Source organism: Myotis daubentonii, chromosome 8 (assembly GCF_963259705.1).
Source record: "Myotis daubentonii chromosome 8, mMyoDau2.1, whole genome shotgun sequence".
NCBI lineage: Eukaryota > Metazoa > Chordata > Mammalia > Chiroptera > Vespertilionidae > Myotis > Myotis daubentonii.
The window spans coordinates 90,164,016-90,188,017 of NC_081847.1; the positions used below are offsets into that span (position 1 = coordinate 90,164,016).

General features: G+C 46.7%; 2 protein-coding genes across 2 annotated transcripts in view; one reads left to right on the top strand and one right to left on the bottom strand.

Moving 5' to 3' along the window:
• The window catches only part of MEP1B (meprin A subunit beta), a 495,370-nt gene that overhangs the window by 72,564 nt on the left and 398,804 nt on the right, over nt 1–24,002 (bottom strand). The window lies entirely within an intron of this gene.
• KLHL14 (kelch like family member 14) overlaps nt 12,481–24,002 on the top strand; it is a 94,877-nt gene continuing 83,355 nt past the window's right edge. The window contains exon 1 of the mRNA XM_059707403.1: nt 12,481–13,507. Within this exon, the coding sequence (XP_059563386.1) occupies nt 12,558–13,507 (950 nt within the window). The 5' untranslated portion in view covers nt 12,481–12,557. The remainder of the gene's footprint in view (nt 13,508–24,002) is intronic.

The following is a 24,002-nucleotide window of genomic DNA, read 5'->3' on the forward strand; positions in this document are numbered from 1 at the left end:
CATTGGGCTTTGAAAAGTCCATTTGAAGAGATGTTGGATTTCAGTAACGCAGTATTCGTTTTTCACATGTCACACGGGAAGCATTTGAAGTATAACCCTATTCAATAGTAAATCTGAAAATCTTTACTAAAGGATGTATTATTCCTCCATAAGAGCACCTCTTTACATCCTCTGGGTGCGAGGTATATGGGATTTCTCTGTACTATCTTCTCAATTTTCCTGTACATCCAAATCCATTCTAAAATAAACAGTTTATTTTAAAAGTACCTCTGTGTCTTAGAAGAAGACTCAATAAAATATTATATGAATAATAGTTTCCAAAGAAAATAAACTTGGAAATACTGACAGTTACCCATACTGAGGAATACTAACTTTGGAAAACAACAAATACACACACAGACACATAAGATTTCACCTTCAAAATGAAATACTGTACATATTACCTAAAATCATTATACTTGAGTTCCCCTACCTCCAACATCTATAGCACAGGTTCATTAAATGGGCAAATAGGCATTTACATATATGATTCAACTAACAAATTTTATCCACTTTAGAGATGCTGTAGAATTTTGTGTCGATAGTATATACATTTCAGTTTTATGCAGGCAGTTACAATGGAAAGCCTTTCTTAAAGGTGAGAATGCTGAAGATGTTCCTCTTACATAGTAGGACTGTTCTTGGCATTTTCCCTAGAAAGATTTGGTTTCCTTTGACTACTGTTAAGCTGAGAAAATTAATAAGGTAAAACTGGCCAAATATCCTTGCAGATGGGACTTAAGTCTCCACTGAGAACTTAAATCAGTCCTTCTCTTAACCCATGTTTTTATTCTCTTGTTGAGTTCAATAAGATGTCAAGACAAAATACAAAGATTCCAATTCAGATTTATCATATTATGCTAGCAAGAGCTGCATGGTATTATTGGATTTTGAGAAAATATATCCATTAATTAGTCAGTTTACTTAAAAAATAATAACAGCCCTAGCTGGTTTTGCTCAGTGGATAGAGTGTTGGCCTGTGAACTGAAGGGTCCCAGGTTCGATTCCAGTCAAGGGCACATACCTGGGTTGCGGGCTCAATCCCCAGTAGGGGGCATGCAGGAGGCAGCCGATCAATGATTCTCTCTCATCACTGATGTTTCCATTTCCCTCTCCCTTTCTCTCTGAAATCAATAAAAAAAATTTTAAATGACCAACAGAATTTTAAAATTATTGTTCACCTCGGTCAATCAACACCTAAAATTTATCCAAATTGTCAGACAATACTTCGATAATATCACCATATTCATTCATAGACTTTGAACAGCTTGGACAACTTTACTGAAATACCATGAAGTATTATAAAACAAATACAAGTAAAAATAAGATTGGGTATACTGGGGTGGAATGGAGAAATAAGGAAGATATGGAAAAGAAAGGTCATTGTGAAACTTGAAAAATTAGCACTAGTACAAAAAGGCTGGGAGCAAGAATAAATAGATATTTCGAGGTATAAATGCCATCTGTAAGGGAAACTGGACCTCAGTCAAGATGGGGTATCCTTGTAATGATGCCACAACATTTAATGATTAAGCATATAGATATTTGACTAAGGAACTTAGGTCCTTTTTCTCTACTAACTCTAAAAAATTCAATGAGCTAGTGAATATTTCAACACAGCAATACATACCTTCATTTTTAAGAATTAGTAAGAGGAAAGAAAAAATATTTCCACAAATTTAAAAAAATGATGGTGGAGACGATCAGAATAATTTGCAAATTTGGATGGTAACTCTTTATGATAAAGATGCATTGTCCTGGAATAATTCCATGCCTTTTTTATTTTTTATTTTTTTAAAAATATATTTTATTGATTTTTTACAGAGAGGAAGGGAGAGGGATAGAGAGTTAGAAACATCGATGAGAGAGAAACATCGATCAGCTGCCTCCTGCACATCCCGCACTGGGGATGTGCCCGCAACCAAGGTACATACCCTTGACCGGAATCGAACCTGGGACCTTTCAGTCCGCAGGCCGACGCTCTATCCACTGAGCCAAACAGGTTAGGGCCCATGCCTTTTTTAAATGAACATTCAGAATATGGCATTTCTAACGTAAAACAAATACTTTTCCATAAACTTCAACTTTGTGAAAACTTTTGATGCATATAAAATAATTTATTTATTAATGTAGCTAATACAATTTCTGCCATACACACAAAATACTTTCAATTTTTGACTTGTTGTTTGTATCTAACTGCTTTTACAGAGATGACTGGGTAATTACTTCTGGCCTCGAGCCCCTGAGCATATTTCAGGAGGAGGAGAATGTTTTTTCTTCTTCTGTTATTGTCTAAACATTCATCTTACTCCACGAGTCACTAGGAAAGTTCCCCATTGTTCTTTGGGGAATATTCATTCTAGTCACTTCTCCTCAATGCAACTCTACACAGCAGTGAAATAAAAGAAATTGCATCTCTCTCAGATGATGGGAAAATTGAGACCTGAAGAAGAAAAGTGATTTGTCCAGAGTCACAGTCACAGACAATGTCAAAGACCGATGCTGAAACACAGCCCCCTCTCTCATGTCCGTCCTTGGCATGAAGGCCCACTACCTAAAAGCTAGTGTTCAGAGTCAGACTATATTCTGCAACTTATCATGAAACTATCCTTAGTAACAAAGACCCTTACTTTCTTATAATATCAATTACCTAAGAATGTGCCCCAAGATAAAAGAATGATGGTTTTGAAAACTATAGTTACATTTTTAAAACTATAGGTGAACAAACAAACAGAAAATACCCAAAGAGAAGGTCAAGATGAGTGGTATTGTTGTTAAAGTAACCAGTTGCCTCTTGAATATCATCCTGAATCATGGCAACTCTAAGAAAAGGGATTTCTTTCTTTGTTTTTTCTTTGTTGTGTTAGTGCTCACTTGGGGATATTTTTCCACTGATTCTTAGAGAGAGTGAAAGGGAGAGAGAGAGCAACATCGATGTGAGAGAGACACATCAATTGGTTGCCTTCGCAATGTCCCTGACCGGGGCTGGAGATCGAGCCTGCAATGGTAGTACATGCCCTTGACCAGAATTGAACCTGGGACTCTTCAGTCTGTACGCCAATGCTCTTTCCACTGAGCCAAACTGGCTAGGGTGAAAGCGATTTCTTTATTCCTGCCTTCCTCCAATATTTATTGAGATCTCTCCAGCTACATATGTTTAATTTTTATTTAACTAATATTTACATGGCACTCATTGTGCACCTGACATTGTTCTAAGCACTTTTACAAATATTTACAAAAATGTAATCATCATAAAACCCTAGGAAGTGGTACCATAATTATCTCCATTCTCAGATGAGGAGCCTGGGAGAGAGCAGTCACTTGCCCAGGGTCACAGAGCTAAGATTCAAGCACAGGTGGCTCTGCTCCCAGAACCCGTGCTTAGAACCAGGACTCTGTGCTACCCTCGCTTGGTCATTTAACTAATATTTCCATAAAAGTAACTGCTCTCTTCAAATGTTCACAGCACTTTGCTGAGTGATGGATGCCATGGGTGAAGGGTTTGAGGGAAGCACTCACTAAGGTCCCATCGAGCTTTTATCTATGTATTGTGAACAATAAGTTGTTTATTTCACAATATAATAAAGATTGATTCCGTTTTAGACAGTAGATCAGTATAATCAAGAGACTGAGTCACAGCAATTTGGCTAAATGCCCAATACAGTCTCTTATTGTTAAACCAGAGGCCTGGTGCATGAAATTCATGCACTCAGGGTGGTCTCTCAGCCCGGCCTGTGCCCTCTCACAGTCCGGGAGCCCTCGGGGGATGTCCTACTGATGGCTGGCAGTCAGACATCCTTAGAGCTGCTGCAGAGGCAGGAGAGGCTCCCGCCACCGCCGCTGCACTCACTAGTCATAAGCCCGGCTTCTGGCTGAGCGGTGCCCCCCTATGGGAGCACACTGACCACCAGGGGGCAGCTCCTGCATTGAGCATCTACCCCCTGGTGGTCACTGCATGTCATAGCAACTGGTCGTTCTGCCATTCGGTTGATTTGAATATTAGCCTTTTATTATATAGGATACCCACTTGTTCTTTCTGCTGTTATCCTAATAAATTTGAAAATTCACCTTTAATCATCCATCTACTGTGGGCAAGGTACAGAGCTATGTATCATGGGAGGCATTCCCACACACAAGGCTCTTTCTCCCCAGAAGCTTATAATCTAGTTGAAATCATAAAATATATCTCCCTAAATAAGCAGCTAGTGATAAAAAGCAGTAAGTAATAAGTGTCAAAAGTATTACAGATAGTAAGTGCTATAAAGAAGTTAGTGGCCTACATCTTCCTACTCAAGTAGTTCATTGTATATACCCTTATTAGAACAATGATCACATTGTAGTTATCCGCTCGCTGGGTCGAATTTACCTTCCTGTCTCTCCTATGAGAACGTCCTTGAGGGCAAGGATGCAGTGCTATTTGTACTTGTATCTACAATGTTTAGCAATGTGTCTGTTATGTAGGAAATGCTGAATGAATGAATGAAGTTCACCGGCGGCAGGCATTTCCTTTGTGACCAGCGTCGCAGAATAGTTCACCTCTGGGGTCAGGCTATACTGGTTTAAATCTCAGTTATACCTTTGAAAAACTGTGTGACCCTGAACATGTTAGACTTCTCTGCACTTCATCTTGCTCATTGGTAAAATTACACTAGTCCGTTCTTGGTCAGCTTATTTTACTATGGAACAACTCACCCTCAAAACAAATGGCTTGAAACAGCAGGCATCTACAGTTTAGCTCGGAGTCCGTGGGTCAGTAATTCAAACTATGTTGGTTCTCCTGTCGGGGCCGGGCTCATTCAGACATCCGAGTGCAGCTGTGAGGTCAGCTGGAGAAGGGCTGGTCCGTGTGGCATCTCACCTGCCACCAGGCCAACCTGGGCTTCCTCATACAACAGCTGGCAGGGCTCAAGGAGGGGTAGTCGAAGTAGTCACGGACTCTTGAGGCTCAGACTTGGAGATGACACAAAGCCACTATTGGCACATCCTATTGGTCAAAGCCAGTCATGGACAGCTCCCATTGGTAGGGTGGGGAACTAGACTGTACCCTGATAGGGAACAGCAGCAACACCATATGACTCTGGGGTGTTTATCCCAAGAAGGACCATTGGCCGTGCTCTCACATAGGATTAGCAAGCGGACTAAGAAAATAAAACTTCTAAAGCAGTGGTTCTCAACCTTCAGGCCCTTTAAATACAGTTCCTCATGTTGTGACCCAACCATAAAATTATTTCCGTTGCTACTTCACAGCTGTCATGTTGCTACTGTGATGAATCGTCATGTAAGTATCTGGTATGCAGGATGGTCTTAGGCGACCCCTGTGAAAGGGTCGTTCGAACACCAAAGGGGTCGCGACCCACAGGTTGAGAACCACTGCTCTAAAGGCTTTAGACCAGTGCCCACCACACAAGTGATGAGCTCGGAACGTATTAACTAGAATCGTTCTGCTCGAGGCCACCAGGGAAAGTTTCTCAATGGAAATGGAAAGAACCCCGCGTTTAATCCTGAGAGACAGGTGCGATTCTATCTGTACGGAACCGAGGCCTCTCGTAAGGACACAACGGAAGCACAGGCACTTGGGCGTGAAAGTGGGGTGTGGTTAGAAAACAGCGAACAACAGACCCCCCAGAGGAGCCAGAACCAGATCCCGGGGACCCAGACGTTTGCCAGGAAATCAGGGTGGACCTTGGGCAACAGTAAGTCACTGGCTTTCGACAAAGTGCTAGGCGGTAGCACCACTTCTTCTCCATTAGTGTCATTTCAGATTTGTGTGTTCTTCAGTAAGCTCCGTGGTGCTGAAGGCTCTGTGCTCCCTCTGGCCACGCCCCCCAAGACTGAAAAGAAAACACTAGAAATTAGGAGTTTTGTCTGGGTTGGGCCACTTCCTGGATGTGAGGATGCTATGAGGTTTTTCTTAAGTTTATACCATCAGTAAAATGGGATCTTGTCTCTCTTTACTCACCCATTTTATTTTTTAAAATATATTTTTATTGAATTCAGAGAGGAAGGGAGAGGGAGAGAGAGATAGAAACATCAACAATGAGAGAGAAGCATTGATCGGCTGCCTCCTGCACGACCCCCCCCCCCCCCCCGACACACACACACACACACACACTGGGGATCCAGCCTGCAACCCAGGTACGTGCCCTGACTGGGAATTGAACCTGGGACCCTTCAGTCCGCAGGCCGATGCTCTATGCACTGAGCCAAACCAGTTAGGGCATATTCACCCATTTTACACTGTTAACAATTCTAACGGTCAGGCCACAAAGAGTAGGATTTACTCAAGAAAAGAAACCCAGAGGAGGCCAGGCCCTGACATGTGTGCGCCTGGGTCTTAAGCAGGCCAGTCCCGCGTGGGGAAAAGAAGTTTCACTGTGTCTGCCCTGTCATGGTAGGCAGCAAAACTGTAGAGCTGCCCTGAAGACCACCTTGAGTCCGTCCAGACCTGTGGGATGGTCCTGGGCTCCATTCTAAATGGGGAATTCCCGATTTCTGAACCAAACAGTGGCCACTGAGCAGTCTACCTAAGGCTGCCACTAGCTGAGCAAACTGCTCACCCGGTGGCAGCCCTACGTGGACTGCTCAGTGGCCACTGTTTCAGCACCTTCCCACTGTCCACAGTTTAGATGCAGGTTCACCAGTGAGGAATTCTGACCACCCTGCCCAGGAGGAAGGCTGCAGCATTAGATGACTACACGGATGTATTTAATTTTTTTGTAAGACAATTCTGGCTTCTCTCCTGCCACGTGAGAGCCGTCCTGCTGCGTGCTCTGGACTAGTCACGTCCGTCCTTCGTGCCATTTTAAAAACAATCGTGGCAGAGAGGCCAGCTGCTGGCGGTGCTCAGCAGGACAGATCAAACGCGCAGATGCAATTTCTGTATACGTGAAACAGCCAAGTAGGATAAAATTCAGACACTTACAATCACTTAGGAGCGAGCATCCAATTCCTGCAAATTGAATCCTTCCCAACAGGATTTATTATTGTCGATAGTGTCGTGTCATTTGTAAGTTCTGCAATAATTTCAGTCAAAACCAGTGCAAGGTGTTGAAGGTGTGAGATTTACGTGACATATATGCTAGTTTATGCACCGATTATGAAGGGATTTTTTTTTTTACTATCAATATTATTTTTTCATTGCTTTCAACATGGCCCTAGCTGTAATTTTTTTCTCTGGAATTTTAAACATCCTCAAATAGTGCAACTTTAAAGCCCAGAAGCAACAGCCTAGACCCGTGGTCGGCAAACTGCGGCTCGCGAGCCACATGCGGCTCTTTGGCCCCTTGAGTGTGGCTCTTCCTAAGCCTTAGGAGTACCCTAATTAAGTTAATAACAATGTACCTACCTATATAGTTTAAGTTTAAAAAATAAGCCAAATGTCTATCTACAGGATAAATAAATAAAATAAAAAATAAATAAAAATAAAATAAAAAATTTGGCTCTCAAAAGAAATTTCAATCGTTGTACTGTTGATATTTGGCTCTGTTGACTAATGAGTTTGCCAACCACTGGCCTAGACCAGTGGTTCTCAACCTTGGCTGCACATTAGAATCATCTGGGAATCTTTTTAAAATCCTGATTTCTGAGCCTCATCCTCTGGAAATTCTGTTTCTTTGTTACTAATGTTGTGGCCCCACCCCATCACAAAGAAACAGAATTTCCGGAGGATGAGGCCCAGAAATCAGGATTTTAAAAAGATTCCCAGATGATTCTAATGTGCAGCCAAGGTTGAGAACCGCTGGCCTAGACACTTCCCAATGTGCAGCCAAGGTTGAGAACCGCTGGCCTAGACACTTCCCAATGTGCAGCCCAGGTGGAGAACCGCTGGCCTAGACACTTCCTTTTAGCAACTGTTTTGGAATTGCAAGGTCCCTTGAGGTTGTTAAGTAAGCATTAAAATGATAGGTAGTCAAATTTTTTGAAATGCGGCGTTTTTATATTATTTGGAAGCAACAAAGATCCTAGTAATCATAATTAGTGTTCAATATATCCTATCAGGGAAAAAAAAAGAAATTCAAAACTGAGATATTTTGAAGTCTACAAAACATACCTAAATTCCTTTATTATAGAATGGGAAGATGGCGATAATTTAAGAGATCAATACTCTCATCCGCCTTCGGATTTAGTTCCAAATACTTCATTGGAAGCTCATCAAAGATCAAGCTCAAAGCATACAATACAAATTGTGCTTCGCGTGTGTGAGAATTTGGTGACATTCCTTCCACATACTTGGTAGCTTTAATTGCTGATGAACCGGAACCTCCGAAAGGTGCTATATTATAGTCACAGGATCTTCCTATTCAAGACCTAAATAAGGGAACTTCAAAGAAGAAAGACAAATCAAAACAAAGTAGGGCCCGTGGACTTGGTCTAAACAAACAAACAAAAAAATCCTTTTTTCTCATTTTACCATATATTGGGGCCTTTCGACTGTAAATATGAATAAGAGAATGTAGCAAGGTCTGAGTAAAGAAGTCTGACTCTCAGATCATCTAGGATTTCATAGAAAAAGGCCTCGGTGAGGGGTAAATACTTCAGACGGACCCTTTATGTAAGAGGAAATGTCTACCATTCTAAATGGGGAATTCCCTATTTCTGAACCAAAGCATTTCAGTTTTCCCCACCCTTAAGCAGGTGACTTTCCATCTCTCACAAACCAAAGGGGAAGGTGAAAAGCCAGCCTTCCGGGGGTGCCCTGACGAGTATTTCAATAAGTTTAGTAATCAGAGCACATATGGATTAGAACGAGTTACGTTCGTATGTTTACTAGCAAACAGAACTCCATTTAACTCGTGTCTAGCTTTCTTCCATGTTCATTTTGTTCAAGGGCATACCTTCCTGTTTCTGCTTTTTTCTTTCTTTCTTTCTTTCTTGGACACCTCCAACCCCCACTGACAACCAAAATGCAGGGCCATAAATGTAAGGGCGCCATACATCATGAGCTAAGTCTGGGGAATGTGTCCTCTACCAAAATGCACATGAATCCTGGCCCAGCTGAGATCCTGGACTCCCGCTGGGGTCCGTTTTGCATGCTAAGCAGGGTCAGAAATGTGAGCTCTCTGTGGTTGACCTGATTTATCAGATGAACTCCAAAGTTGAAAGGTTACCTTTGTGAAATTGCAGCTGAGTTTCCTAGCGCTTGATTCTAGCGGCTAGCCCCTGTAAATCAAAGACTCCTAATGGGAAGACAAATCTGACACTAAGATAATCTTCCAATAAAAAAAAAAAATGTGACTTCTGAACCCTTATCTGTGGAACTGACAGTGAAGTTTAGAGATGGTTGTTTAATCACACAAAACGATAGAGAAAATATGTTTCCCAACAAGCTCACAGAGCTTGAATCGTGCAGGGAAGCAAAGTAAAGCAAAGGGCTGTCCTCTGTTCTGTCTACCAGTTCTGCTTCCCCATCCCCCACCCCCCTTAGGCAAAGGCTAGTGTCTTCAGACTCACACCCCAAATATGGAGACATGGTAAAGTGGCACCTTGGCATACTTTGAATCAGGCGGTTTCTGCATTTCACGGTGTGTGTGTGGGGGGGGGGGGGGCGGGCGGCGAGCTGCATACCACTATAGTGAAATCTGGAAACAACAGCTTATATACAGATACACACAAAAAAAGTTTGCATATTGCACAGAGCGCTTGAAGATCATAAATCTATGCATGAGAAAGATGTGGTGGAAATTTTGGGGGGGATTAGAGTTTATTTTTGTCATCTCTGTGAGACAGCTACTCATTCATCCAGATCACAGCTAAGAAAAAAGCTGGTCACAGAAATTAGCAGTTTCAGCTCAGCAGCGAAGTCGCCAGCCTGTGAAGGCAGAGAGAAATTGACTAATTAGCAATGCGCACTAAAACTTGACGGTTCTTTATAGAGAGAGAGAGAAGAGAGAGGGAGAGAGAGGGAGAGGGAGGGAGGGGGGGCTCGCTTTTTCCCCTTCTTTCTTCCAAAGATGTTTGAAATCGCAGTCATTTACGCTCGACAATTTTTACAATAGCCTTGAGCCATAATTTTGCGAGTCTCTCCAGCATCCATCCCCCTGTATGGTCGCTCTCCACCGGCCAAGCACGACCGTTTCTCTCCCCAACCGTGGATTTCCTATTACTCTCGTTACGACTCACTGAGCCCCAGGCCCAAGGATAATGATGTGTTGTTTCTTGGTAGCATAATTTGTCACACGTACATTTTTTCTTCTTCTTCTCTTGCAGAAAGCTCTGCACCCTCTCTCTCTCTCCCCCTCTCTCTCCCTCTCTCTCTCTCTCTCCCTCTCTCTTTCTCTCTTTTCTCCCTCTCCTACATTTTCTTGCTGTTGCTAATTCATGGTGATCAAATGATGTACGACAAAATAAATTGTAGAGAGTGACTGCCTGGAGTCGGGAAGCAGAAGGGTTTTTTCCCTCCCGAGGAGAGAACAACCCTTCAAAAAGGAAGGACAATTGATTTTTTGGGGGGAAGCTTAAGTGAGCCTTGACTTTGCAGCTGGTTGAAAGCAGGTAAGTTCTGGCCTTGTGGCTGTCTGCCTTGTGTGTATGTGGTTGTCTCTGGGGCTGTTGGCGGGGGAAGGGTGGGGAGGGAGTTTTGGGGAGGGGGGTGGGTAGTCGTGTGGCCAGCGCTCATAAAGATGAAAACTATTGCAAGAAATCAGCAGACGAGGGGGAAGGCGAGGGGGAAGCAGAAGGAAGGGGAACAGGAAAAGATGGGGGGGGGGGGGGAGACGACGAAGCGGAGAGAGGAGAGAGGTCTGACCAGGTCCACTTAGACACAGAGGTTCTGGGGGACGGTTCAGGGAAGCCAGCCAGCGCTTTGGGGGCGAGTGTGAGGGGGTGCCGCGGGGGTGAGGGTGGGGGGCGAGCTCCAGGGGGGCTGGGGTCCACCTGGAACGGGATGGTAAAGTGAGTGCCGAGGAGCCCAGTCCGGTTTGAACGGGAAGCTGGCGATCCGGGACCGCGCCGGGCGGGCGGGCGGGCGAGCGGGCGCCGTGAGCCGCAGTGAAGGGGCTGATCCGGCGGGTCCCTCGGAGCCGGGGCGGCAGAGGCGGCGGCCGGTGCCCCCCACGGGCGGCGCGGGGGGCGGGGGGCAGAGAGGGCCCCTTGCTGCTCAGCCCTGGAAGGTGCAATTACAGGTTAAGGACCCGGCGTATCAGCCGCCCAGCCTCCCCCACCTGCCCGCCTCCGCCTGGAGGTGGGAGGCTCAGACTTTTTGCAGAAGTCGTCCCGGGGCCGGGGAAGTGGGGGTCCCCGAGTGTGTGCGAGTGGCGGGGGGTGGGGGGGGCGCTGGGGGCTGCACCGGGGGGGAGGGGCTCGAAGGGGAGCCGCGGCGGAGGCGCCGAGGGGGTGCGAGGCAGAGACACCGGGAGGCGCTGCGCCCCCCGCCGCCCCCTCGGCGCGGCCCCCGCCCCTCCCCGCACCTGCCTGCTCACTCGAACTTCGCGCAGTTGCTGGAGTTAAAGCCCTCGCGCCCGGGGTGCTGGAGGGGGGTCTTCGGCTCCCACCCCAGGAGCCCCTCTTCCTTCCTCCCCCTCCTCCTCCTCCTCCTCCTCCTCCTCCTCCTCCTCCTCCTCCTCCTCCTCCTCCTCCTCCTCCTCCTCCTCCATGCTGCCCCGCGGGGAAGGGGGACACCCGTCGGAACTTCCGAGCCCCGAAATGCGGGGGGCTGAGGAGGGGCCGGGTGGGGGGCTGGCGGGAGCCTCCCGCGGGTTTGGAGGCCCCTCTGGAAAATGAGTGCAGCGAGCGGCGCCGGGGAAGCCCAGTGCGGGGCGGGGGGGGGGGGGGGGAGGGGAGCGGCGGGGCCGGGCCGGTGGGGGGGGGGAGCGGGAGGGATCGGCCGCCCCCCCCGCCCCCCGCGGCACTTTCCCGGGCGGAGACAGGGCTGGACCTGTGCCCCAGAGTTTCTCGGGGCGCCACGGATCACCGACAGGGCGCCCCGCTTTCGGGAGGCGAAGACGCGCCCACCCGCGCGCTGGTCGGAGCCCCTTTCCTCCTCCCCCTCCGCCCCCCTAAAAGAAAAGGGGGGACCCGCTGCGAAACGCAGAGCGTCGGCCACACGCGGACCGGAGCCTCCGTCGGTGGCCCCCACCCCGGCCTCTCCCCGCGCCCGGCCCGGCATGGGCGCCGGCCCACGAGGCGCCTCGGCCTCCGCCGCCACTTTGCCGTCGCTGCCGCCGCCGGGGCCGCTGCCCGGAGCCCGGCCGGGGTGCCTGTAGGAAAGTGGGGGGCGAAGGGTGTGGGCGGCGGCCGGGGGAGCGGCGGAGAGCGGACGGGCGCCCAGACCCGGACGGGGCCCTGGGGGTGGCGCTCGCGGATCCCCGGGGTCCGGGTCGGGGTCCGAGGCGCGCGCGGGGCAGCAGCCGGGCCGAGCACTGATCGCTGTTTTCCGCCCTCCCCTCCCCTCCCCTCCCCTCCACACCCTTCCCCACCCCGCCACCCCCACCCCGCCGCTCCCCGCGCCTCGCCTCCCGCCCCCACCCCCGTCCGCCAGGCTGGAGGAGGGTTTAAAGCCAGGTGCGCCCAGCCCGCTCGCCATGTCCAGATCCGGGGACAGGACCTCCACCTTCGACCCCAGCCACAGCGACAACCTGCTGCACGGCCTCAACCTGCTGTGGCGCAAGCAGCTGTTTTGCGACGTGACCCTGACGGCCCAGGGCCAGCAGTTCCACTGCCACAAGGCCGTGCTGGCCTCCTGCTCGCAGTACTTCCGCTCGCTCTTCTCCAGCCCCCCGCCGCTCGGGGGAGGGGGCGTCGGCCAGGACGGCCTGGGGGCCCCCAAGGACCCGCCGCAGCCGCCGCAGCCGCACCCGCCGCAGCAGCCGCCGCCGCCGCCGCCGCAGGAGGAGCCCGGGACGCCCGCCTCCTCCCCCGACGACAAGCTGCTGACCAGCCCGCGGGCCATCAACAACCTGGTGCTGCAGGGCTGCTCGTCCGTCGGCCTGCGCCTGGTGCTCGAGTACCTCTACACGGCCAACGTGACCCTGTCCCTGGACACGGCGGAGGAGGTGCTGTCGGTCAGCAAGATCCTGCACATCCCGCAGGTCACCAAGCTCTGCGTGCAGTTCCTCAACGACCAGATCTCGGTGCAGAACTACAAGCAGGTGTGCCGGATCGCGGCGCTGCACGGCCTGGAGGAGACCAAGAAGCTGGCCAACAAGTACCTGGTGGAGGATGTGCTGCTGCTCAACTTCGAGGAGCTGCGCGCCCTGCTGGACGCGCTGCCGCCGCCCGTGGAGTCGGAGCTGGCGCTCTTCCAGATGTCCGTGCTGTGGCTGGAGCACGACCGCGAGGCCCGCATGCCGCACGCGCCCGACCTCATGAAGCGCCTCCGCTTCGCGCTCATCCCGGCCCCCGAGCTGGTGGAGCGCGTGCAGTCGGTGGACTTCATGCGCAGCGACCCCGTCTGCCAGAAGCTGCTGCTGGACGCCATGAACTACCACCTGATGCCCTTCCGGCAGCACTGCCGGCAGAGCCTGGCCAGCAGGTAGGCGACGGCGAAGGGGAGAGCTGGGGGGGGGGGGGGCGGGGGGGGGGTGAGAGGCCGCAGGGAGGGGAGGGGAGAGGAGGGCGATGGGATAGAGTGGAGGAGGGGCGGGGGAGCTGGGCCGGGGGCTCTGGCAGGCTCCAAACTCATGTAAACAAACAATCCAGACTGTGGGGAAAGTTGATGGCAGGGTCCCTGAAAGGTCCCCAGGCTCTGGGTAGCCAGGTTCCCAGCGCCCCCTGAGCGGGAAAGGTGGGACTCATGGAGCGAAATTGGCAGGCAGGTGTGGCCAAAGGCCGGGGCAGTTAAAGTGCCGCCCTGGAGCCCTCTCCATCCAGCTGCACTTGAACTCAAATCAAAGTGAGTGGATGCTGCCTCGAGGAGTTCCCTCCAGCTTCACCTCGCCCCCTGCCCTGAGCCATCCGAAGCACCTGGCAGCTGGGAGAGGCCGGCTCCCATCCTTCCATCAGGTGCTCAAGTGGTTTCCTGGTTTGGGGCGCCGTGGGGTCTGCTCCCTTAGGAGGTGAGAGCCCCCTCCCCCCCCCCAGTGCTTTGTCTATGAGGGTGGCTACTGGAAAGGCAGGCATCACATGCCCAGCAAACTTTTCTGTCTCCTAGGAAGCCTTTCCTTGTCACTTTCAAAGGAGAGCAGAGCCAGAGGTGACAGGGTGTGTGTGGGTGGATCACGCCCAGTGGCCCCCATCTCAAAGGGGAGGTCTTGAAAATGGGGAGGAAGGGAGCAGGGCTGTGTGCCTGCCCAGGGGCCACAGGGAGCTGGGGATTGGTTGTTGTGGCTGTTGCTGCTCCTTGCAATCTGTCCCTGGTGTGTATTGCAAATCAGATTTCATGTCCAAGGGAAGAGAAAAAGGATGCCTTTTTACAGTGCTGCTGAGATGAAAACAAACCAAAAAGAAAATACTGTAGGATCTGACAATCGTGTTTTACTGGCTCCTTTTTTAAAACCCTTTTTAATGAGCCCAAGACTAAGGATGCTTCCTTTTTTTTCGAAAAGAAGCAGCAGTATCTGTTCAGTTTCCCGTGATGGAACATCAGGATCCCAGACGCCAGGCTACCCCAGCCTAACCCACTGAGGTGTTACATCAGGAAAGGCAGGGTTCAGGCGCCCATCCTGGCACTTTCCCGTTCCGGAGGATGTCTGAGGGGCTGGGCCCACGCTGTGCAGCCTTGTGGAACTCGGTGTCTATTTTTCCCGTCATGGCGTTTCTGCCAGACCCCGGTGGCTAAAGTTTTAAGACATGGAAGGTATTCTCTGCAGTTGCTCAGGCAGCCTGGTGCTCGGGTGAGGCCCACGGGAGGCATGGAAAACCTTGGAGTTAGGAACCTTGTCAGTTGATTTTTCTCATATTATTAACTCATATTTGTGAGATGAGTTAATAATCTGGGGTGGCAAAAGATGACAGTAAGACAATAACACAAGCAGGAATGCAAACCCCTGTGTGCTTAAGTAGTGAACACAGACAGCATCCAAGTGAGAAGACGATGAAATGTACATTTATTTTGTAGGAGTTTTTCATGTGTTTAAAGATCAAAATGGTGAGCTTTAGTGTGATGGGCAAATGGCATCGCACAATGGGCACTGGTGATTAATATTCTATTATTTAACCTTTATCCTGCCAGCATACTTAATTTAGCATACACATATAGATTCAAGACTCACACAACACAGTTATAGTCCTGAATGTACATGTACCCATATTTTAAAAAATATGTACTATCTAGTATGAATTCAGAAAGCCAGAAGGATAATAACATTAAGAGTTAACTTGTTCTAAGAGTAATTTTTGGAAATGAGCTTTATACATGTGGTCCAATCAATCGTTTCTGAGGCCCTCTGTGCACTTGTATGGAATAAGTATGTCCCAGGAGTCAGTGTTACAAGGGCGGACTTTCAAAATGCAAAGTCACATTTGCCACCTTCGTCTGGCTGCAGCACGCCAGCCGGGCCTGCGGCTCTGTCCTGGCGGATGGCTGCGCTCCCAGGCTGCCGGCTCCATGGGGACGCCTCCCAGCTTCACTGGGCCATGTCATTTGAAGGATCTGTGGTGGTGTCTGACCACCGAGTGCTTACAAGTGTCATGGATGCTGCAAGAATCTAATCCTCCGCACAGTGAGAAACCGTATTTTCCTGTCAGAGAGAAAGATACAGAAAATAGTTCGTGGGAATCTATTGTTGATCTCAAAGAAACACAATCGAGATTCTGTTACATTATTGCTAACTATAGCATGTTAATTTTAGGGACTAATGGCATTATTCTAATCTTAATTCACAAAAAGAATGTAGGGATAAGCATCAAGTTACTAACTTTAATGTAGAAAATGCTGTGAGTTGCAGCCAATAGCATTACATCAGCCCATTTATTATGGTATCAGCATAATATGAGAATGTTCTTTCAGCCTTATGTGTGGTTTAACAGGGAGGTAAATGCGTTAAGCCATTGTTTTTGCAATTGCATCACTTTTATTGAAGACAATTGAATGGGAGGGCATCCATTGTATTTATTTTTTGTTCACCTGTAGTTCTTAAAGTCTAAATAGTTCCCCAAATTCAGAGGAGGTGGAAAATTAAAATTGACCAGTCTGTGGAAATAAGAACAAAATAGAATAACTTCAAAGAGAATTTACTTGTTAAGAATATGTTATCTATAGAAAATAGGTCTATTAATATAACAAAATTTAAACATGTTTGTAAATATTAAGTAATTCTGCATTTTTATTAAGTCTAGAAAAATAAAGCAACCCAAGCATAAAGACTTTATAAATAACCAAATTAACTTTTAATTTTTGCTCTCATTGCTTTGTTTTTTGAGTGTGTCATTTATGTTCAGATTCATATTTTATTGTAGCAAACTAAGCATTTAGGGTAATAAGTTTAAAAATAAGAGCTTTACTTTCTTATATTCAAATGTATACATAACTAAGACAAGACGCGAGTAGACAAAAATCAAAATATTTTGAAGTCCTCTTTCTTCATTATTTTTGTTTTGTTTTCTTGTAAGAAATATAAAACTTAAGAAAGAAGTTCTTGAAAAGTTTTGGAAAAGTCATTATTAAAGATTTCTAAAGCATAAAAATTTAATTTAGTCAAGGGACATGACATGCAATGTGTAGGACATTAAAAAGGAAACAATAGGAGACTTATAATCTAAGTTTATCTTAAGCAACCCAAAATTTCTTTTTTATTTTGATTTCTTACATTTTAAGGCAGAATTTAGTCATTGTCCCAAATAAATAAAATTGGACTGGATTAATTAATTTCTCTTTTGCATTTTCATTGCACCTTCCACAATGGAAGAGTTAAATAAATGTCAATTGAAAGTTGAAGGAATAAGGTTATGGAATTAAAAAGCCTCAGCATTGCACTTCACCAATCTCTTTCTCAGTGGACGTTACTATTGTACATGACAAAAGGCCATCGAACCTCCTCCAGAAACACCTGTAGTGGAAATGCATTCATGGGAATGATCACATTTTTTAAACATTTGACCACCAGGCGTTGCAGTCCCGTGCAGAGTTCTGTATTAATGTATAGTTTTCAAGATATGATGTTTTATAGCAGATAGAAGACTACCCTATAAAGATTTCACTTTCTACAAAACATAGCCTGTTCAAAGATTTCACATAAATGAATGTAAACATCAGACATGCTAATTACCCATTTGCTACAATGACCTGCAATGATTAAAAAGCTGTTAGATTTTCTCATCCACAGTGTTGATTCCTGGCTTGGTGTTCAGGAAGTGTTTCTCTAACTGCGAGGCACAGTTTTCTATTGGCTCGCTTTCTCAGAACTGATCACAGCCTTAACACAACAAACTAAGCTTGTAACCGCGCATTCCCCAAAGTGTCCCTCCCCTTTATACCAATTTGATATCCCCAGATTGGCAGTTGTTAAGTAGTTAGCTTTTGTATCAGAATTAACTCAACCATTCAGAATACAATTTGTTTATTATCTGAAACAGGACCATTGATTGCAAAATTATACCACTGGTTTGGGAGACAAATAGTTACATCTTCCAATCAAAAAGCAATTAGAGTAGATATGAATGCATGTTATTGGCTTAGAGTGCGTGCTGACAAAAGTGGACGCGTTCACGTTTTACTTCTTGCTTATATTTTTTCCCATATTTAGAAACATGATGAGGTTTACTTATGATCTTAGCTAATTTCTAAGTATCTCCATTTTCTTGACATAAACATGCAGTAAAAAATGTTTGTTTCTAACAGCTACTTCATACCAGGTTACATGTTAATTTATCTAATGCTCATAATAGCCATAAGTGATGGGTACCATCATTAGCCTCATTTTATAGATGGGAGACTGATGCACAGAGAAGGTAAGCATTTTGCTGAGGGCTGCACAGCTGGTGGGTGGCGGAGCCCGTCGGAGCCCCGGTAGTGGGTCCTTTGTGTCTGTGTCTCATCCAGGGTGTTCTGCTTCTGCCGTGAGCCTCTCTATGCTAGGATATGATCTGGTGGTTGTTCTTAGAGTTATACATAGACTAGACTTTCTTTTCAAAAAGAAACTTGTGAGGGTTGAATATTAATGTATCTGACTTTAAAAGAAGTTGAGAGGAATTGTTCTAGGCCTGGGGCCTGCATCCCCCCCACCCCCATAAAAGACCAAATAGTAATTATTTTTGGCTTGTGGGGTGGGAGGTGGAGCAAGTTGAAACTTCTCCACTCTTTCCCTGTAGCACAAAAAGAGCCATGGACAACGCATTAATGAACGAGCATGGCTGGGTGACAGGAACACGTCATTTGTAGACAAGAAATTTCATGTTGCACGTGTCATGACATATTATTATTCCCCTTTTGATTTTTTCAACCATTTTTGAATGTAAAACCCATGCTGTCTGCGTGGGCTGCATAGAAACAGGAGGTAGGCTGGAGTTTTTCTCTGAGTCACAGTTGGCCAACCCCCGTTCGGGGCACTAGGGAGCCATCACTGAACAAAACGGACACAAAATTTTGTCCTCATTCTAGTGGGAAGGGCCCCATTGGTCTTTCTCCCGCTCGGAGATAATGTCGGTCTACATAAATCTGCCATGCTAAGTTAAAATTTCAACTTCCCATAGTAAGGCTTAAGAATTTCAATAGTGATTCCAGGGAGGTAAATAGTAATTAATTAAAACAGTGACTGAGGTGCTCATTTTTTTCAAACATAGATGCTTAGATATTGAACCAACTACCATAGATTGGTCAGTATTCAGAAGAGGGTTACATAGTATTTCTATGGTATTTTAATAACTTCTAGTTGGAAATTCAGGGACATTTAACCCACTGCTTCCTGAGATGGACATGCATATATTCAGCCAACTCATCTAGGCATATAAGTGAGCACGTGAACAATTATTTTTCTAAATACCAACCTGTATGTCCCGCTGCTCTGAATATTTGTAATCAAAGCACTTAACTCACCATCTGACCTTGATCCAAAAATATGAGTTCCAGATGAAACGGCGTTTGTCTTAAACACAACTGAGGTCAGCATTTAGGGTCTAGCTCAGTTTAGTGTGAGAGAAGAGCCCGACTTCTTCTCCACTGGCCCACCATGCTTAGCCATCAGTTCCAAGGTGAGGGGGCTAAATTATGGGGTTGCTGAGATTTGTCCCTATGATAGGGACTTACTGAAAAACAGGGTGGGCCAACATATTTTTCATACATCTATGAAAATAAGAACTTTTCGTTTAACCATGCAAAGATGGCTGTGGAAGCAAAACAAACTAAAACAAAGCCTTAATGCTTGGATTTGAACCCAGAAGCCCCTGCCCCCAGACTTCTGTGCCCTGAAGTACCAATGACATCAGCCTTGTTTCCATGGGGACCATGGAGAGCTAAGCATGTGAGAGATCCCTACAGGTGATGAATACAACAGGTAGCAGCCAGAAGGACCAAAACGCCTGTATACTTTAAGAACACAAAGCAAGACCCTTCTAATTGGAAATTTATTCTGTTTATGTGTTGTTTCAAGAAAATCATTTGAACAATTGTTGTGCCATAAATGTTTATGCCTTCTGTTGTTCATTTAGAATTTCAGAAAATATATGTATTGCAATGTCCTTTCCATTCACTTCCAAGATGGTTCATGAGGCATGAATTAGTACTGCTGAGTGCTTTAAAGCAAACAAACAAACAAAAACAACAAACACGTGATGAAATGGGCGGGAGCGTGAGTTAACTGGGGAAAGGACTCTCAGTTGTAAGGGATGATACAGTGAGTATGTCCATTTTACTGTGAACATCAGAAGGGCTTACATATTCACAATTAATATTAGTGAACATAGGTTTAGAACCATTTGCAACATGAAAAGCAGAAAGGTACTAGACTAAACCTACAATTGTAAGAACAATGAAAATAGCAACTACTTACGATGCGAAGAAAGAAAACAAATCACAGGGAAGTGGAAGGGAAGAAAAACAAGGAGTAAGGAAAATGCAAGAAAACATGGGAAATCAAAGAAATGATGAAGAGATGTGTCAATGTGGATTCATCAATTGTAGCAAAAGCCCCGCTCTGTGGGGGTGTTGAGGTGATGCCTGGGTGGGAGCAGGGGCTATATGGGAAGTCTCTGTGCCGTCCTCTCAGTTTTGCTGTGAATCTAAAACTGCTCTAAAAAAACAAAGTCTTTAAAAAGTAAATTAACATCATTAAAAAAGGAGAGAGAGATAAGCCGTCTGAACAAGAAAGAGAAAAAAAACTAGCAGCAGAGAAGGATGGGCAAGGAAATTCTAGAACGTGGAGAGCAGCTGTTCAATATTTGTTGGACAAATAATTACAAATTCAGAAGCATTTAAATCACTGCACACCCAACTTATATAATTTACAGAGTGAAGCATGGAGTTCCATTAAACAGTGAAAAATTCAGTCCTCAAAAAAAAAAAAAAATGTTTCCAAAAGAAAAATGTCAATTGTGGTAACTTCACTCCTCTAATCTGATTCAGTTCGATAATTCCATGTGTGTAATCTAGGTCCATCAAGATGTGTAATAAAAAGCTCTTTGCTGTTGTGCGAAATGCAGGCTTTTCGGAAGTGTCAGGGTTCAAAGGGCACAGCCCGTTGTGCCAAGGGAGGAGAGGAAACGTTACTGCGTTCTTTGCAACAATCTGAATTCCCAGCGGAACTGGAACGGACAGCAGACTGAGAAGCAAGGGGCCGCCCCTCCGCCACCTGGACCCGGTGCCCATGACCCTGCCACGCCCACCGATGCACTGCATTTACCACTGCCAGCAAGTTCTGCTATGGACTAGCCCCAGCTTTGTACTGAGCAGATGTCATGCTCCAAGCTCTGTGCTCGGTGGTGAGATACAGAGTGGGGTAAGACAGGCACGTTCCTGACTTCACGTAGTTTACAGTATAAGGAAAAAGAGGAAATAATTACACAGGTGCCCTGTGCGGGAGGCCGGGGATCAGGGCTGCAACCGTGTCCCAGTGGCCAAGAAGGTTGTCTACGGAAGAGGCTAAGATGAGCCTTGGACGATTCCATCGCCAGGCCGGGGGCGGGGACCAAAAGCATTGCTGAGGGGCCAGCACCTGCGTGAGCATCTAGCACAGCAGTTCTCAACCTGTGGGTCGCGACCCCTTTGGCTGTCGAACGACCCTTTCACAGGGGTCGCCTAAGACCATCCTGCATATTACATGACGATTCATCACAGTAGCAACATGACAGTTATGAAGTAGCCACAAAAATAATTTTATGGTTGGGTCACAATATGAGGGACTGTATTTAAAGAGCCAGAAGGTTGAGAACCACTGATCTAGCAGAAGAGAGTTCGGTGCCTTCCAGGAACCGAGAGAAGGTGCCTGTGGCTAGAGATGGCGCAGGCAGTGTGGTCCGGATCAGGGAGGAAGCTGTAGGCTCCGCTCAGGATTAGCTAAGCCAGGGGTGAATTCCGCAGTGCAACCCCGCATGTGTCCTACCTGGACTGTGGTGGGAACACTGCTGCCTTCGAAGCCATAACCCTACAGGCCTGTTCTACCTCCGCGGGAGCTGAGTCCCACGTCAGCAAAATGGGTTGATAAGTGTAGTTATAACAAACCGGCGTCTTGGGAACAATCAGCGGAGATGAGGGAAAAAGCTATATAAACAGGAAACGCTCTTTGAAATTCAGTGATTGTCGGTGCCAGGAGATACATTAAGCAGAACGTACCTGGATACACGATTGCCCAGCAGGAGAACTCTCGGACATGTCTGTGACCCCACGGATGGCACAGAATTAATTCATCGGGAACTTATAACACAAGGAGAATGAGGTCAAAGGACCCTGAAGGTGAAGGCAAGGGCATCAGAAGGAAGTGGGGAAACCAGCAATTCTGCTTGCCCTCTGCAGTGTTCATTCCTGAGAGGGGAAACGGTGGCCTTTTTAGCTACAGAAGTCTTCCCGTGCTTGCTTTCCCTCCTCCTTTTCACCCCATGAACTCGAGCTCAGAGGCCTCCCTTTCTGCTGCTCCCAGAGCCACCCTCCCACACTCCTGGGCCCAGCTCTCGGCTCCCAGCGCGCTGCCTGCCTGCGAGGGCTGGTCCATTGCACCTGCGCGGGGACTGGAACTTCCAGCTCAGCTGGGCCACCGTATGGAGACTGGCTCACTGGAGGCCACAGAGAAGTGAACTGGAGAATTGCAGGCGGTTTCACTTCCCCGCCTTATGTGCCTCCAGGTGCCTCTGAGACAGGCGAGGCCAGTGAGATGGAGAAGAGGAGGAAGGGAGAAAGCGCCAGGGTTAGAGAATGAAAGAAGGAAGAGTCCTTTATGGAGAGGCATTGTTGGAACATGTGGATAGGTGTGTGTGTGTGTGTGTGTGTGTGTGTGTGTGTGTGTGTGTGTCCGCAGTCAGCATGCATAGTATTGGGTTCCAGCTTTAAATTTTCTGCCCAGTGACTCTGAGGTGTGTGTGTGTGTGTGTGTGTGTGTGTGTGTGTGTCCGCAGTCAGCATGCATAGTATTGGGTTCCAGCTTTAAATTTTCTGCCCAGTGACTCTGAGGTGTGTGTGTGTGTGTGTGTGTGTGTGTTTTATCAGATAAAGGTCTATTTTGTATGTGAAGATGGGGATGGGACAGTCAATTTTATGTTCTGGCACCGAGTGAGGAATCGTTGGGTTTGGAAGAGCAATTTTTTGCCCAAAGAGAAAATAGTCACATTTATAAATCCTGCCCAGAACAAAGCAGCAGACCACGTCTGGTCCTGGTTTTTAGCACCCCTTCAACTGACCCCACCAGAACTTCATGGGCAAAGGAAAAGGGGGAGGAGAGGGGATGTATAACCTGTGAGTCAGAGAGGGAAACTTTGAAGGGAAAATGTAATGCTTTAAAGATGCACAGTAGGCCCTCAGCACTTCCTATCGCATATGCATTAACAAGGGTTCAGTGACACTATGAGGGATCCCAGCCAATATCGGTGTATTACAGAGGCAGAAGTGTGTGCCTCAGAGCACAGACCAATTTGGTGGATTGGTTACTATGACAACTGTACCACTACTGTCAGTGGCAATTCCTGTAGTCTCCCTGTCATAAGGTTTTCACAAGTGTTCACTCTAGAATGACGTTTGTAGGTAGGCACTGCAAAGAAAAGCTAGGAAATATAGCTATGGATGAGGATAGATACAGATGTAGATGTAGAGATAGAAATAGAGATAGATAGATGAATGAGAGAAAATATGGCATAACAGGAGGTACAAATAGAAAGATTATGTTAAAATGCAAATATCTTAAATAGGTCTATTGCATAGTAATTAAGACCTAAAAGTCAGACAGATGCAAGTCAAACCCCACCCTGACCACTTATGAACTGGCTTTCGCTTGGTAATTCTCATGACTTATTTTCAGATTGCTTTTCTATAAAATGTACATAACAATACCCATTTCATTAGGGCACTTCGGACTATTGGGAGAATATGTGTATAACAGAACATAGTGTCTGGCTGTGAATACTTAATAGCTTTTATTTTTGTAGGCGTAGTTCTATTTATATCTAATTGCCTTTCTATTTGCCTGTTAAGACTTCTAATTCCATAGCATGCGTTCCTCCTAGAGCTGGATTCTCACAGCCTGAGTTCCCAGGGCTGCTCTGAACAGATAGTGTTTCTGCTGACAGTATCCCTTCTACCCACCTTGGTCCGAGCTACGGAGCTGGGACCAGTCCCGCAGCCTGGTCCATCTGCTTCATCTGTCCATGTCAGCAAGTGGAAAGGTTGGAAAGACTGTGGTGGATTTGTATGAAACATTTCATTGAGATGTAGCTTACATATCATTCAATTCACCCATTTAAAGAGTAAAATCCGATGGTTTTAATATATTCACAGAGTTGTGCAGCCATCCCCACAATTAATTGTAGACCATTTTACCACCCCCCAAAAGACCCCATACCTGTTAGCAATCAGCCTCCATTCCTCCCACCCCCACCCCCTCAGCCTAGGCAACCACTAGCCTACTCTCTGTCTCCATAGACGCATGGATTTGCTTATTCTGGACATTTTATAT